Source organism: Hyperolius riggenbachi, chromosome 1 (genome assembly GCF_040937935.1).
Source record: "Hyperolius riggenbachi isolate aHypRig1 chromosome 1, aHypRig1.pri, whole genome shotgun sequence".
Classification (NCBI taxonomy): Eukaryota; Metazoa; Chordata; class Amphibia; order Anura; family Hyperoliidae; genus Hyperolius; species Hyperolius riggenbachi.
The window spans coordinates 371,178,849-371,195,448 of record NC_090646.1 but is presented as its reverse complement, the minus strand read 5'-3'; the positions used below and the strand labels follow the sequence as shown (position 1 = coordinate 371,195,448).

The window sequence follows — 16,600 nt, the reverse complement described above, 5'->3', positions numbered from 1 at the left end:
GTTTCACAGGAAAAACCTGCTTCGTCAGAGGCAACCAAGTTTTGTATGAGCGGTTTGCAAGCGATTTCATGAGCTTTTCCAGTAGCGATTTTCAAAAGTGTATTCAATTTTCCAGCTGTTGTGTAGCGATTAGCGTTTTTAATTCCGATTGGTCCTTTCAATTAATTTTGTTACAGTGTGCAGTAACTTTGAAACGCTAGCAAAATCGCTCTGTGCAGGTTTTGATGAGTGATTATGCCAGCGTTTATATACTTTACATTGCAGAAGCGCTAAAAGTGCTGCATGTCCTGCATTTTGCGTTTTGGTAATCGCAATTGCTCCAGTGGAATTTAGCCCATCCATTATCAGCTGAGCGTTTAGGGAAAATCGCTAGCGGTTTGAATCACTCCCTAAACGTTCAGAAAAAAAAACAAAAAAAACAAAAAACCCTAGTGGGTTTGAGCCCTATGAGCAACTTAAAGTAAAAGGTTGTTAGGGGGAAAAATATTGATACTTCCCTGGGAAGAGGGAAGCCTCTGGGTCTAGAGGCTCCCCCGGTCCAACTGCATCCCGCTGGTCAGGCTCAGTGGAAAAAGCCAAGTCCATTCGGCTCTGTGCTAGTGTGCAAGCTGCCTGTGCAGTGTGAGCAAGCTAGATGATGTGCTTGCAGAGGTCTCAGCACTGGAATGGCGAGGAGGATCCAGAGGCTTTCATCTCCTGAGGCAAGTACCCAAATTGAGGTGTTTTTTTTCCCCTTCAGGGTTATGTTCAGGAAGATCTTTGGCTCAGCTTTCAAACATCAGTGAGAGGATGTGAAGGTTAATCTATATTTAGATTTGATTACCTGAGGAGGTATTGAGATAACATTCCGTAGAAATTGAGATGGTATTTCCACCAATTCTGACACTTTAACAGAAGCAATGGTTCCAGAATCCAAGAACTGAACATCGATCGTGCGACTACTGTGGACGCTTGTTATCTGCAAAGTGAGAACATCATTCAGAACTCTGTACATAGAGCAGACACCAACAAACTGTTACAAATTCAGAGATCATGACAGGATATTCATTCACAGAGAATGCAAGTAATCTGGCCTGAGCTGTCGTTAAGTGGAGACTGCAAAGTGAAGGACTGCTTCATTATTTAGTATTTTCTACAGAAGGGACTGTATATAGCAAGAAATACACAGCAGGCACACAGGGAGGGGGAAGAGACATCAAGCTTATGTATATATACACACACACAGCCAAATACAGACAGATGCAGCCTCTCTCCCTCTCCTTTCCTGGCTGCCATACAAAGCACCTGCAGGATAGCTGTAATCCTGCTGGCAAGGGAGACAGCAGGAGGGGCAGAGCTACATGCTGCCTGTGTGTGCTCCTCCCCATCTACTGCATGTAAGAAAAACTATAGAGGAGATTACTTAAAGAAAACTAGAGACCACCAACTGAAGAATCAATACTTACCCAGGGCTTCCTCCCACCCCATAAACATGTGCGAGTCCCTTGCCGTCCTCCCACGGTCTGCACTTTAGCCGCAATCGGCCCCGGTAATTTTCTCAGTGACGTCAGTCCGGGTCTACTGCGCATGCGCAGAAAACCCAGACTGGACGCAACTGAGGAAGTTACCGGGACTGATCGCAGCTGAACGGCACTTAGCCGTGCTTATGGGGCGGGAGGAAGTTAAGTATCGATTCTTCTTAGTTGGTGGTCTCTGGTACACTTTAAGGACTGGAGTGATGAGAAAACACTAACTGTGAAAATATATCCCTAGAAGTTAATAAGGCAAGCTCCTTAGTGAATTAACACTTAAAATACAGATCAATGTGTGGTGAAAAGTTTTTACCTGCCTTATCACCAGCATGATCTTAGTGAATTGTGGTCAATGTATTCAAACTAGTGCTCGTTTTTGAAAATGTTACACAAGTAAAGGTCACGAGTTGGTATCTTTTTTTCTGTAACAGGTAAGTGTATCCGCTTTCATCCAGTCTAGACTGACATAGGCTTATTTTAAGAACTGAAAACTAGATGCGCATGAATAAAAAACTCACCTCCACACGTGCCCATTTTCCTTTGCTGCGGTACAAGCACATTTTTCCACAAAACGGGAGAGACACAAATAAATCTGAAGTGACCGTCTGTAAGATGAAAACAATGTTTTAATAGCTTTTATGGATATTCATTAGATTGAAGTACACCACTACATCCTAGACATCTAGGGGTCAATGTATAATACATAATGCCCAGAACTTAGAGCAGACCAAGCAGTTTGTGATTAAATACATTAAAAAGTTTACAGGGCATAAATACCTGGGCTTTCCCGATGATAAATCCTACACATACATCAATCATGAGTAAAATGCAATTTACTGTGCAACAAAACACTGAAAATCTTTTCAAAAGGTCTTTATTTTGTAAAATAATATAAGTTTCCCTCTCGCTAGTCGTCTGGTTTGAAACCATGGATGCCAAAGCAAACTGACTGACAAAAACAACATGCATGTGTACCTTAGACATAAAGTGGCTTTCAATTTTCTGCAAGGTTTCATTTAGTTTGGTCAGGCCCTGTGATGGAAGCTTACAAAACAGGGTACCGTCAGAACAAACGTTGGTCACAATCACATTTGTGTACAAAGAATTCACCTAAAAAGGGAAAAAAAAAAACAAAAAAAAAAAAAACATTATTGCTTGGCCATAGAGGTTTCAAAAAAATCTATCCCGTGAGAACAGGACTGTATTAATCATAGTTTCAGGAAAACTGAAGTAAGCTGCAAAGACATGGTTAATGACACACCCTTTCTGATGTGCTAACTGCATAAATGGGCACATAAGAAATGCCATATTTGTGAAGTGTGCATTGCTGTTCCTTCTGTAGTTAGGGTCCCTATTAGTCAGTAAAAGTCACTTGATATTCATAAATTATATGACCTGTATGGTCATGAGAGGGCTGGAAGATCTCTGGGTCCAAGGCCATAAACTGGTGGCTTTATGTTGATCTGTGACCTTAGAATATTTTTTATTGCTTTATGCTGGGAATACACGGTTCGTTTCTGCTGTGCGTTTTTGCTCTCGTTCTTTTGCCCAGGGCTGTGGAGTTGGTACAAAAATTTTCCAACTCCAACTCAGTTTATGAAACCACGACTCCGACTCCAACTCCGGGTCTCCAAAGCCCTGCTTTTGCCGCTCGATTTAGCTCTCGATTCTTATCTTCCTCTCGTTTTTCTTATCTTTTTCCATTCACTTCTATCAGAAATTGAGCGGCAAAACAATCGAAAGTGAGATCGGACATGTCGGAAATTATCTATCGAACCATCTAATCAGCTACAAAACGAACTGTGTATTCCCAGCATAACACCTTTTTCAAGCATATACCTAGAAGGACAGTAAATCTACCAGTGAGGTACCTGCAAATGCACAGTACATCAAACAGCTGTTATTTTTTTCTCATGGTAGAGCAGCATGCATCATAAAGTTCCCCACCAAGTGCCTCAGCACTGGCACTCTGCACAGTTTTCTCAGTCAAATGTGTCACAAATCTATTCTAGATGTTTACATTTCCTTGCAAAAAAAATTAACTAATTGTAGGGGCTATTTCTGTCTCCGTTTTTTTGATACCTCCTATAGAAGTACATATTCTTTCCCCTCAAGCACATACCATAATTGCTTAATCCAAATGAGACCAGGGGATTTTGGAGGCAAAAAAATAAAAAAAGTGACAAGGACCAACCATTTTTTCCCCATTGCTCTATGGTATAATTCTGATAATCATGTGCTCTGACTAAGTAGCGTGTAGTGTTCAATGGAGAGGGGAGGAGTACTGCACAATGAGAGGCTTCCAGTCAGACAGGTAAGAAAAAGTGCTCATTCACTGGTGCTTGTTTCGAGATCCTGCATGCTGGACTGCTAACCCTAGTGGATACATGTAAGAGTGATCTGCAGGTACTCTGCAGAAGAAGGAGGGGATTCTTCCTCCATTACATATTCTTCATGCACAATCTGAAGCAGGTTTGCGGGTGATATACCACACCTCTGTTTTCAATGTGCACAACATTCTCAGTGGATTCACAATAGCTCTGCAGAGAGTGCATATGAAGAGTATAGTATACTAATAACTTAATTTGTAGGCACCAACCCCAAATTTAACATATCAAATTAATTGATTTCATACAAAATTTGCATAAACCTGCATCAACCCAGAATTATTTGCATCTCACTGACCATCCCTACTAGTGACAACTACATATCAAGCCTTATTCTTACAGCAGAGGTGCTGATGTACGAAATACAGGTAGTCCCCGGTTAATGAACAAGTTAGGGACTGTAGGTTCGTTCTTAACCTGAATCGGTTTTTAAGTCGGAACATTGTGTCATCTCAGTCCCCTGTACCTCCTCTGTGGTCCTTTAAAATCTATTTTCTCAAAAACTACAAGTCCAATTTGAAAAAAAAAAAAAAAAAAAAAAAGTTTTGACTTGTTCCCATGGAAACACAGAATCCACGGCGTTCGTATCGACGGGTCGTTTGTAAGTCGGGGACTACCTGTATTCTTGTGTACACATCCAGATATCCCGTCACAATCAGATATGTACATTATGTACATCGGTGACTGCTTTATTGCAGCACCACAGGAAACTTTTTTTATTGGATTATAGTATTTCATCTTTGTGGACTAAGCACTGCTATTACTCTATATACAGTGGCAATAAAAAAAGTACTATGTGAACCCTTTGGAATACCGTATATACTTGCAACGAAGCCGAATTTTTGCCCCCCAAAAAGGGGGTCAAAATTGGGGGGGGGGGGGGGGGCGGGTCGGCTTGCTTGCGAGTCACCTGTGGTCAGCGCACCCGCCCCGCGGCCGCCGCTATCACCTGAGCTGGCGCCGCATCTTCTATTATTCCCCTCTCCGCTCGTATAGTAATTCACTCACAGCAGCGCGCCCCACGGGGCTGCTGTGATGACGAGGCAGGAAGCCATAGAGAGAGCGGTTCCCATAGCTACAGGAAGCCGCTCTCTATGGCTTCCTGCCTCGTCATCACAGCAGCTCCATGGGGCGCGCTGCTGTGAGTGAATTACTTTATGAGCGGAGAGGGGAATAATAGAAGATGCGGCGCCAGCTCAGGTAATAGCGGCGACCGCGGGGCAGGGGAAAGGAGGGGGCACTACCTATACTGGGCACTGTACTAGCTATACTGGGCACTACCTACCTATACTGGGCGCTATACTGGGCACTACCTACCTATACTCGACACTATACTAGCTATACTGGAGCACTACCTACCCATACTGGGCACTATACTAGGGCACACTGGGGCACTATACTAGCTATACTGGGGCACTTTACTAGCTATACTGGGGCACTTTACTAGCTATACTGGGGCACTTTACTAGCTATACTGGGGCACTTTACTAGCTATACTGGGGCACTTTACTAGCTATACTGGGGCACTTTACTAGCTATACTGGGGCACTTTACTAGCTATACTGGGGCACTTTACTAGCTATACTGGGGCACTTTACTAGCTATACTGGGGCACTTTACTAGCTATACTGGGGCACTTTACTAGCTATACTGGGGCACTTTACTAGCTATACTGGGGCACTTTACTAGCTATACTGGGGCACTTTACTAGCTATACTGGGGCACTTTACTAGCTATACTGGGGCTATACTGGGGCACTTTACTAGCTATACTGGGGCACTTTACTAGCTATACTGGGGCACTTTACTAGCTATACTGGGGCACTTTACTAGCTATACTGGGGCACTTTACTAGCTATACTGGGGCACTTTGCTAGCTATACTGGGGCACTTTGCTAGCTATACTGGGGCACTTTGCTAGCTATACTGGGGCACTTTGCTAGCTATACTGGGGCACTTTGCTAGCTATACTGGGGCACTTTGCTAGCTATACTGGGGCACTTTGCTAGCTATACTGGGGCACTTTGCTAGCTATACTGGGGCACTTTGCTAGCTATACTGGGGCACTTTGCTAGCTATACTGGGGCACTATACTAGCTATACTGGGGCACTATACTAGCTATACTGGGGCACTATACTAGCTATACTGGGGCACTATACTAGCTATACTGGGGCACTATACTAGCTATACTGGGGCACTTTACTAGCTATACTGGGGCACTTTACTAGCTATACTGGGGCACTTTACTAGCTATACTGGGGCACTTTACTAGCTATACCGGGGCACTTTACTAGGTATACTGGGGAACTACCTACCCATACTGGGCACTATACTAGCTATACTGGGCACTATACTAGCTATACTGGGCACTATACTAGCTATACTGGGCACTTTACTAGCTATACTAGGGCACTACCTACCCATACTGGGCACTATACTAGCTATACTGGGACACTGGGGGCGGGGGGGATCACGCGGCCAGCATTTCCTACCCCCGGCTTATATGAGGGTCAAATCATTTTTTCCTGTTTTTTTTTCAGGTAAAAGTTGGGGGGTCGGCTTATATGCGGGTCGGCTTGCTTGCGAGTATATACGGTAATAAGGATTTCTGCACAAATTGGTCATAAAATGTGATTGGATCTTCATCTAAGTCTCAACAAGAGACCATCACAGTCTTCTTAAACTAATACCCCACAATAATTAAATGTTTCCATGTTTTTATTGAATGCACCATGTAAGACTAGGAGCACACTTAGCAGAAACGCCAGCGTTGCAGAAAACGCAGCGTTTTTGCCTGCAATGGTATTCAATGGGCGCATATAAAAGAAAAACACATGCGTGTTGTATGCATTTTCTAAATTGCGTTTAAAACGTTTGTTTTGTTGCATGCTTTTCTAAAAACGCACATAATGAAAGTCAACGCAATGTAATGCGTTTTGTATGCCCGATTTTTTTTTTTTTTTTTTTTTTTTAATGGTTTTCTGATGTTTTTCCTCTTCCAGTTGTCTTCCTAGTGATTTGCATAAAACGCTATAGAAAAAATGCATAGGAAAAGCATATGCGTTTTGTATATGCGAACTGTAAACGCACGCAAAACTCTAAAAAAAAAAAAAAAGCATATGTGGGGGAAAAAAACCGCAAACTCAACAAAAAATGCACATGACAGACAACGCGACCTTTCACGCACAGCCATGTGTGCACCCAGCCTCACAGTGCAGGTGGAAAAAGTATGTGAACACCTAGACTAATGACATCTCCAAGAGCTAATTGGAGTGAGGTGTTAGCCAGCTGGAGTCCAATCAATGAGATTAGATTGGAGGTGTTGGTTACAGCTGCCCTATAAAAACACACCAGTTTTGTGTTTGCTTTTCCCAAGAAGTATTGCCTGATGTGAGTGTTGCCTCCCACAAAAGAGCTGTCAGAACACCTACGATTAATTGTTGACTTGCAGAAAGCTGGAAAGAGTTACAGAAGATAGGTGTTGCAACAGGACAATGGCTCAAAGCATAGAAGTAAAAAAACTGAAAGGCTTAAACAGAAGAAAATATACCTTCTGGAGTGGCCCAGTCAGAATCCAGACCTCAACTTGATTGAGATGCTGTGGCATGACCTCAAGAAAGCGATTTACACCAGACATCTCAAGAATATTACTGAACTAAAACTGTTCTGTAAAGAGGTTTGCAAAATAATCTGCAACTACAGAAAACATTTGAAGTTATTGCTGCCAAAGGAGGTTCAACCAGTTATTAAATCCAAGGGTTCACATATCTTTTCCATCTGCACTGTGAATGTTTTCATGGTGTGTTCAATAAAAATATGGAAACATTATTTGTGTGGAATTCGTTTAAGCAGACTGTGATTGTCTATTGTGACTGATCAGATCACATTTTTTGACCAATTTGTGCAGAAATCCATATAATTCCAAAGCTTTCACAAACTTTTTATTGCTACTGTACACGTTAATTTATGATGGCTTTTCTGAGAAATAGAACATTATCATATTTTCTCTTTTAATCAGTTTACATCTATTAGGAGTCAGAGCCTCTTTTTCCAACTCCGATTCCTTGACTCCAACTCTACAGCCCTGCTTTCTATGCTATGACATCTAAAATACAAATCAAAACAAAATTACAAAAATAGCTTTAGCAGCTAGGATATATCAATTTTAAAGTTGAGCTAAAAAACAACAACTTTGCAATGTAACATGAATAAGATTATAAGGTTCACATGAACAAATTCAAATTCGGTCAAAACTCGACATCCTCTTACCTTCAACTGAACAGTCAGGGAAACGTCAACCAACTCCCTCAGACACATAGCATTAATATTTATATCATCATCTCCCGTTGTATCGTACAAGACGACAAGAGGTTTTTCTGTTTTTTGCAGAATTTCTACAGCAAGAATTTTTCCACAAGCTCTTGAGTCAACAGCCTTAACGAGAACAGGGTCATCGTAGAAAGCTTCCAAACCTACAAAATGGAGACAGCTTTATTATGTATACACTGTACATAATGAAAACAGAAACTTAGAGAGTGTTATATAACACTCAAATAGCAAAAGAACTGTCTTTAGCTAAGGGCTGATGAAGCATGTGTAAAGTGCAGTTAGGACCCTGTCGCCCGGCAAAGATCATTATAACTACATGTCTTCTGGATCTCTGCCACTGATCTGGTACCAATCCCTGCCGGGCGACAGTGCACTAATAACGCTGTACAGGCGCATCATCAGCCTCTCCACATGATGCATTTATTGCTTTGCAGAAGGACGATAAGCGCGTGCTTCCACTGGGTGGCAACAACAATGCCATCATGTGATGCTTAATCATCAGTGAAGATCACACATGCCAGATCTTTAGTGAGTGATCATCGTGCGGCTGCTGTACACACCCCAGACTGATGCCCGATTCCAGGCCATTGCAGTTGTTTTCGTTCGCCACAGCTGAGTACAGACCAGCGTGGGCATGGACCTTTAGGGCGGATTCACATGGGCTTCTGAACAAGGTGCCCCCTTCCCCCCCCCCCCCCCCCCATCTAAATGCTTTTTGAAGTGTGCAGAAAAGCAATTGTTAGCTTTCAGTGCCGCTTCCTGGCGATCGTTGTGTTTCACCCCCGCAGCACAGGAATACGACGCCTAACTACCCTTTTTCTTACAGAGTTGCCTTGGACAATGGGAAAAATGGGGATCAAAATGTTTGTGTAAATGAAGTGCAAGCATTGTGATTATTAATCTTAATTTAGAAATTTCAATTTAATTTATTTTACATGATTTTGCCGTTGCAACTTTTACTACACTCAAAATGTATACTAGTCCCTTGCTTGATACATCTTGGTAAGTTGCAGGCATCATTTCATGAAAATTAATGAAACCGCTTTTTGCACATAAACCTTGCAACAGTTGAACACCAGGGAGGTTAAAAAGGCATAAAGTCAGCATAACAACCAGACATTTTCAATAGCCGTCAGAAATTACTGTGTTCAGTTTTAGTAGGTTTCCACTTAAAGACTCAAAAAAAATAAAATAAAAAAAAAAATCAACTACCCATGCCATCAAAAAATAAATGAGAATACCTGCTAGTCTGCATTTTGTGAGTTGGATTGGGAGGTAGTAAAATGGTTTGTGGAGCTTGCTGATTTTGGTACTGTCAACCACTTCACTAAATCCATGGTCAATGCAAAGAACCTATGGAGAAATTCAGAACAGGTTAGGGCGTGTTATAGACATCAGTAAATGCTGAGATGTATGTACAGTATTCTGTTCTAATGTGGCAATAAGGAAGACTGCCATATTAGAGTTCCATTCATGATCACCATTTCTTCTCCACTTAACAGAACCTCCTGCTAGGTGCATTTATAGGGCAAAAGGCTGTTTGAAATGATCAAGAGTAGGGATGATCAATGCGATGCAAAATTATCCTTGTACTCAAACTGCATGTATATTATATGCAACTTGAACCAGTCAAAATAACTTCCTGTCAATTTTTATTGGTCCACGCTTAAGCTGCATAACATTTACATGACATTTGAATGCAAGGAGAACTTATTTGCATTTCATTAGTCATACTGAAATGCAAATCTATACTGTACTAGTAGATTAGGTATATACCCAGAATACCGATGGTTTATCTATTGTAATATTGACTGACAGCGCTAACGTTGTACTGCTAAATGCAGTACAAAGCTACATAGCACTCAATTACATACTGCTTCTGCTCACAAACCAAACCCTCCCCCACATGCCTTCCCCTCCACCTGCAAAAGGAACAGTATTTGTTGATCACGGTTTAATCAGTAAAAATATTGATTCACGAAGTGATCAATTTCTGGGCTCCCAAGCAAGTGATTTAACATAGGGCCCGTTTCCACTAGCGAATAGGAGCCGAAGTGATGCGATGTGGCTACGCATCTCTTCCGCAACTCCCGATGCGGAAGTGAATAGAAGACAGGACGTGGCCGTGCGAGAATCTGCAGCATGCTGCAGATTCTCTGATCACTCTGCACCGCTCCGCATAACCAGCACGCAATGGAAACTGTTCCATTGCTGTGCATTGGTTACAGTACAGCCGCGGTGCGATGAGTCTATGTAGCCGCATCGCACCCCGTGTAGTGGCCCATAAAATATTTAAGGAGCATGTAGACAAATACAAACAAGCTCTACAGCTGAGTGATGACAAGTCTGTGCCAGGTTACAAAGATCTGTGCCAGGATCGAGAACTACACTTCACATACAATTTTTAAGAGTGGGTTAAGAAAATGACTTATGTGCGTTTTATATGCACCACATACGTGACAACATAACCCTCCTGCAATAAGCACAGACACATGACCACTTCACTGCTGTCTTCTCAGCATGTGGGGAAAGCCCTGTACCTGAGACATGTATCCATGTGTACCAGAGACAACTATGTGAGAAATCACATCATTGGCTGCCAAGATACCTGGCAGCCTTGGAGGTATGACCATGACTACTACCTGCAGAATAAAGGGCTCAAAGAAGCTCACCATACAATTTACATATGCTAGTAGTGAGAGAGGATCACATTAGCTAAACTGCTTGCCGACCACGTCGCGCTGATGGGCGTGACTACGGCGGCAGCCCAAGGACTGCTTAATGCAGATTGGCGTAAGGTCCTTGGGGCTCGCAGTGCAGGAGATTGCGCCTCTCCTCTCCGCCTTCAGTCTCCAAGCAGCAATCGCGGTTTAATTGCCTTGTACAGCGCTGCGATCTGCAGCAGCGCTGTACTGGGGACAGCCATGTGACACGGCTGTCCCCCTGGGACACTAGAGAGCGACCGGCTCTCATAGGCAGAAGCCTATGCGCCAGGAGGGGCTTGGCAGCGCGATCAGACCCCATTAGCAGAGAGCGCTGTTGGTGGGGAGAATCACGTGTGTGCTGTGTTGTGCGGCCCTGCAGCTTGGCCTTAAAGCTGCAGTGGCCCATTTTGTGAGAATTGGCCTGGTCTTTATGGTGATTTAAACCCGAAGTCCTTAAAAGGGTAAACATTTGTACAATATAGTAATTTTATTTGAATTAAAAAAAAAAAAAAGTTATGTTTCCACATAGAAAAAAACAACATCAAATACTATGTTTATTTCAATTTTAGCACTTAGACTACAAGCAATTTAAAAAGAGGCTTACCATGATTTTGCCATCTTCAACTGAAGATATCTGGGCTCTCAGCCATGCATCCTCTTCGACTTTTACAGCCACAAGCTTTCCGACCTTCATAGATTTCAAATCAACAGGAGCTACATTTTTACTGTAAACCTCCTTCATTTCATCTTCCATCAGTTCTAATGCAGCAGAGTAGTCCTTACCCACATACCTAAGAAACACACAAATACACGCTTGCTTCTTGCTCATGTCACTAGCAACATCAATTATGCAACACAACAAGCCCTCTTCAAAAACTCAACTCTACCCATACTGCAACACCGTACGATGATGCGTGAAGAGACAGTGGGTATTGTTATACGCATACTCAGAGGGAATGGACAAATACAAAACAAATTTACTTGAGGTTTTCCTAGTAATGGTCTTTCCACACCTTACATGTTGTGCTCCATTAGATGTGTGGTGCGAACATGTGGTAAAGAATACAGTACAATGAAAGTATGCCTCACTGCCACTGTTAACACGTGTTGTCCCATGTGCATTACTCTGACAGGACCTCCTGCACAGCACCCGATGTGTACATACCATAGAAGTATCACTGCATTGCGCTGGTATGCAATTATATGGTCTAATATGATGGAACGCAACAGATTCAGTGTGAAAGGATCCCTAGGAACACCCTTTAAAAGTGCCACAGCAGTGTTCTCTGATAGGTGGGCACATTGTGACTTCCTCCTCTTAACTGGCTTTCAAGTTAATTCTTATGACATTTATACATTGAAGGGGTGTGGCGTTCTTCTCTTAGACCTTGACACGATAAAAACTTTCCTTCAGAGAGAAGGCAGTCACTGGTTCCAAGCTGTCGTAGTATCCTGACCACGCTTTTACCACATTTATGTACACAACTGCCAGGCAGTCATGTTACACAGGGAAGAGCTCAAATTACAACTTGGGATTAGACACAAATGAGTGGGAATTAAACAGGCTAAACTCGCTAAATACATATAAGGTGCATATCTCTAGGCAGTCTTTCTGTCCTGCGCAACAGTTCACATCCACTTTAATGCAGTGCATTTTATTCTTCCATAGCAGTGCATTGTGGAAAAGCTTCAGGTGTTTTTTTTAAGTGTATAGTGTGAAAAAGGACATAGGGAAAAATGGAACTTACCTTGCACATTAGATGTCATTTCAGTTACAAATGCCAGCAACTGATAATAGTGACCCCAAGACAGTAGGTGAGAGACGAGCTCCCTAACAATAATACAGCAATAAATAACCTTCATTTACTTACCTAGGCTGCTCCCGAACTGGAGATGGAAACAGAGGACTGCATGCACTGGCAGCCAAGGAAACGGTTGACATTACACAGGCACTTAAAACATGCAATTCTGTGGCATCAACAGTAGCAAGATGGAGGCCCTCATATGGGCCCTACAGAGCAGTCTCCCTAAGTAAATTAATGCTGCCCCCAACAAAAGGCCACATTAGTTGCAAACCTCTCAGAGGCTCATTATATATTTAATAGGGTTTTATATATATATATATATATATATATATATATTAATATATTGTAATGAGATGCTCAGATGACTTTAAAGAGACTTCTTTCAGCATACTGCTTTCTGCCATTGGACTGAACTTGCTGTTCAAGTACTGATAATCGTAGTGGTGTGCTAACATGCCAAATTTCTATTTAAATTTCCCACAAGACTAGAAAATTAACTGGTACCGGACACGGATTAAATTATAATGTATGCATCAGCAGTGTGAAATAATACAGTAACATGAGAATATTAACCCATGTCACTAATAAGTTTGAAAAATGTAAACTATTGGCACGACAGACACTTCATGTAAAATACTCTATTGCAATCCTCTTCTCACTCATAGCATAGGAGTTGCCTTTTTGCAATGAAATTAAGGTACAGCAAGGTAAACAGTCTTCAGAAGCCTAAGGGCTGGTTCACACAGACGCTTGGCGGGCAATTACCACCAGGGTCCGGGACTCATCGTCAATGTTCCTATTCAAGTGAATGGGAGCGTTTGTATCATGCCTTTGCTGGCATTTGCGCAAGTGCAGCATTTTGTTCCTGATTTTTCCTGCCTCAGGCAACCTTGGACGCTACATGCAGCATCCAGGGTCGATTACCGTCGCATCTTTGTGTCCCACTACAGGGGTGAAAACCTCCGATCACGTAGGGAAGCCGCTGAAAACCTAGACAAGACGTCGCCGAATGAGACGTCGCTGGAAGCCAGTCAGACGCCCGTGTGAACCGGCCTTTACCAGTTTAAACTTAAGCATACTTCTACAGTACTTCTGCTGTGTGTAAAATGTCTTACTTGCAAATATTATCCATCAATATAGTTGGTTATTTAAAAATAAACCACTGGGAAAATGAATTACCTGATGACAACTTCTTGTGTGCTGTTAACTTCCACCACAAGAACAGATGGAGATGCTTCTGATGGAATAACCAATGGCGGAATAATCAGATGTGCATCCTCTTCCTCTACTCTCGAGTGCGCCACGCTGGATGGTGCAGGTTCTTGCTTTTCACAGCTTTTGTTAACTGAATTGTTCACATTTTGTGCTACAGTTTGTGTGGTCTTCGCATAAAGAATGGCTTTATAGGGGTTTTCCGAAGTAACCTCTACAGTGCAAATGTCAGACAGTTCGTCTACCTTAAAATTTTCTGCAGGAAACTTTACTTTGAACGTGTCCTCAAATACTTTGGGAAGAGCTTGTAACCAGAGACCACTGCTGTATTTTTTCAAAAGTTCAGAAATTTTTTGCTTGAGGTCAGAATTCGGTATTGCGCTTGCGCTTAGCTTTGCTGGTGAGGTTTGCTTTGGAGCAACAGGGGGCACAGTTGGTTTAACCTGATCATTGGTGTGTTGTTGGGTACTTTTTCGAACAATCTGTTGATTTTTTGCTGCAGAACAAAGAATGATCTCATTTTGGTTGTTAATAGGTCGATTCACCTAGAAGAATACATACAATTCATAATTATAACTTACATATTTTGAATGTCCATTTTAAAATAAAGTGTTTGAAACCAAAAAAGTCAGTAAATCCTTTAAGAACAAACTATTACTATGCATATAATGACCACCTACCTAGAATGTCTAGGTAAAGAAAATTGACCACTGCAGCCTAGCTCCACTCCAGTCCACACTGGCAGTTAATAATAATAATGACAATAATAATAAAACCGTCTATCCAAAGAAGCGTACAGTAGACAAGGAGGTTCCCGATGGAAAGAGACCAGCTATAGTCTCTATAGCTATACATTTTGGAAGGGCCACTGACTAGCAGAAGCTTTACTCCCAGCCACCCCACTGTCTACCTCCTAGCTTATTTGAGTCAAAGTGGTGCAGCAATATCAAATGTACAAAATATGGGTAGACAAGAAGAAACATAACTATTGTTAACAAGTGCCTGTAAGGCACTAGCTCACAGGGGCCAAACCTCTGAAAATGGACATTCTAAAGCCCAGTTTAATTTCTGATGTACATTTGATTGCAGACAGATCAAACTACGTATGTGATTATTTACGTTATCCTTGAAGGACATTTGGGGATTTATGATTATATCACACTTCAAACAGGATCAGGTTTTTGAATCTTAAGCTAGTTACAGACCTGCAATTGCAATCAGATACAGAAAGCACGATTCAAGTTCCTCTGATATTTCAAATAAAATACCACAGTACAGATTTGCCATGTACATAGTACACATGGCTAAATGTTCTTCCCCATGGAGTGCGGAAAGAAGCACAAAAACCCTTAAAGGATAACTGAAGTGGGAAACTATGGAGGCTGTCATTTATTTCCTTTTGGACAATACCAGTTGTCTGGCAGCCCTGCTGGTCTGTTGACTTCAGTAGTGTTTGAATCACACCAGAAACAAGCATGCTGCTAATCTTGTCAGATCTGACAATAATCTCAGAAACACCTGATCAGTTGCATGCTTATTCAGGATCTATGGCTAAAAATATTAGAGGCGGAAGATCCGCAGAATAGCCAGGCAACTGATATTGTTTAAAAAGAAATAAATATGGCAGCCGCCATATACCTCTCGCTTCAGTTGTCCTTTAATTTCATTTGAATAAAGATAGGAGTTTTGAGTAGTAGGGGTTTAACATATAAAGATCACCAGAAAGCATATGGTTATAAAAATATAATCAGAGGTTGCTTATAGAGAAAAAGGCTGAGTGCAAGTGAGTAAATGGTGTAAGCTCCTGTGCCCATTGCTCAATGTAACTATCCATCACTATAAAGAACTAGTAAGACAGTGTGAAAAGTTGAAGAGGAGGAATCTTTCCAGTTATTCAGGAAGTAACTCCTGTCCTAACAGTGATATTTCTGGATAGAACATTTTGGAATAAGAAATTAATAGTTTTGCTCTGCTGTTTCCATAGTAGATAACCTCTGACTATCATGTGCTCAAATGATATTAATCAGGTTTATGTCAGGACCTCTAAAGGACAACTGTAGCAAGAGGGCTGTGCAGGCTGTCATTTCCTTTTAAGCAATACCAGTTGCCTGGCTACCCTGCTAATCCCCTACCTATAATACTTTTAGCTACAAAACCTTTTGTTAGATCTGACAAGATCAGCTGCATGCTTATTTATAGCGTTATTCAGACACTACTACAGCCAAATACATCAGCAGCGCTGCCAGGCAACTGGTATGGTTTAAAAGGAAATCCAAATATGGAAGCCTCTACTTCTCATTACAGTTGTCCCTTAAAGCACAAACCTCCTCTATGATGACATCATGAAGCTGGTGGACGTTAGCGCTCCACCGCCTTCTGTTTGAGGACACCTCACAGATTCTCAAGAGGAGATATGCTTGGCCAGTCCAGCACCTTTGCCCTCAGTTTCAAAAGCAAGGCAGTCGTTATCTTGGAGGGGTGTTTTGTGAAGTCATGTTGGAATACTGCCCTGCAGCCCAGTTTCTGAAGGGAGGGGCATCATGCTCTACTTCAGTATGCCTCAGTATTTGTTGGCATTCATGGTTCCCTCAATGAACTGTAGCTCCCCAGTGCAGGCAGCACTCATGCAGCCCCAAAGCATGACACTCCTA

General features: G+C 42.0%; 1 protein-coding gene across 1 annotated transcript in view; it reads right to left on the bottom strand.

Moving 5' to 3' along the window:
* TDRD7 (tudor domain containing 7) overlaps positions 1–16,600 on the bottom strand; it is an 84,822-nt gene that overhangs the window by 24,648 nt on the left and 43,574 nt on the right. The window contains exons 7-13 of the mRNA XM_068234318.1: positions 13,917–14,494; positions 11,537–11,723; positions 9,469–9,580; positions 8,168–8,370; positions 2,487–2,621; positions 2,030–2,116; positions 824–958 (exon numbers count right to left, since the gene is read on the bottom strand). Coding sequence (XP_068090419.1) covers positions 824–958; positions 2,030–2,116; positions 2,487–2,621; positions 8,168–8,370; positions 9,469–9,580; positions 11,537–11,723; positions 13,917–14,494 — 1,437 coding nt within the window. The remainder of the gene's footprint in view (positions 1–823; positions 959–2,029; positions 2,117–2,486; positions 2,622–8,167; positions 8,371–9,468; positions 9,581–11,536; positions 11,724–13,916; positions 14,495–16,600) is intronic.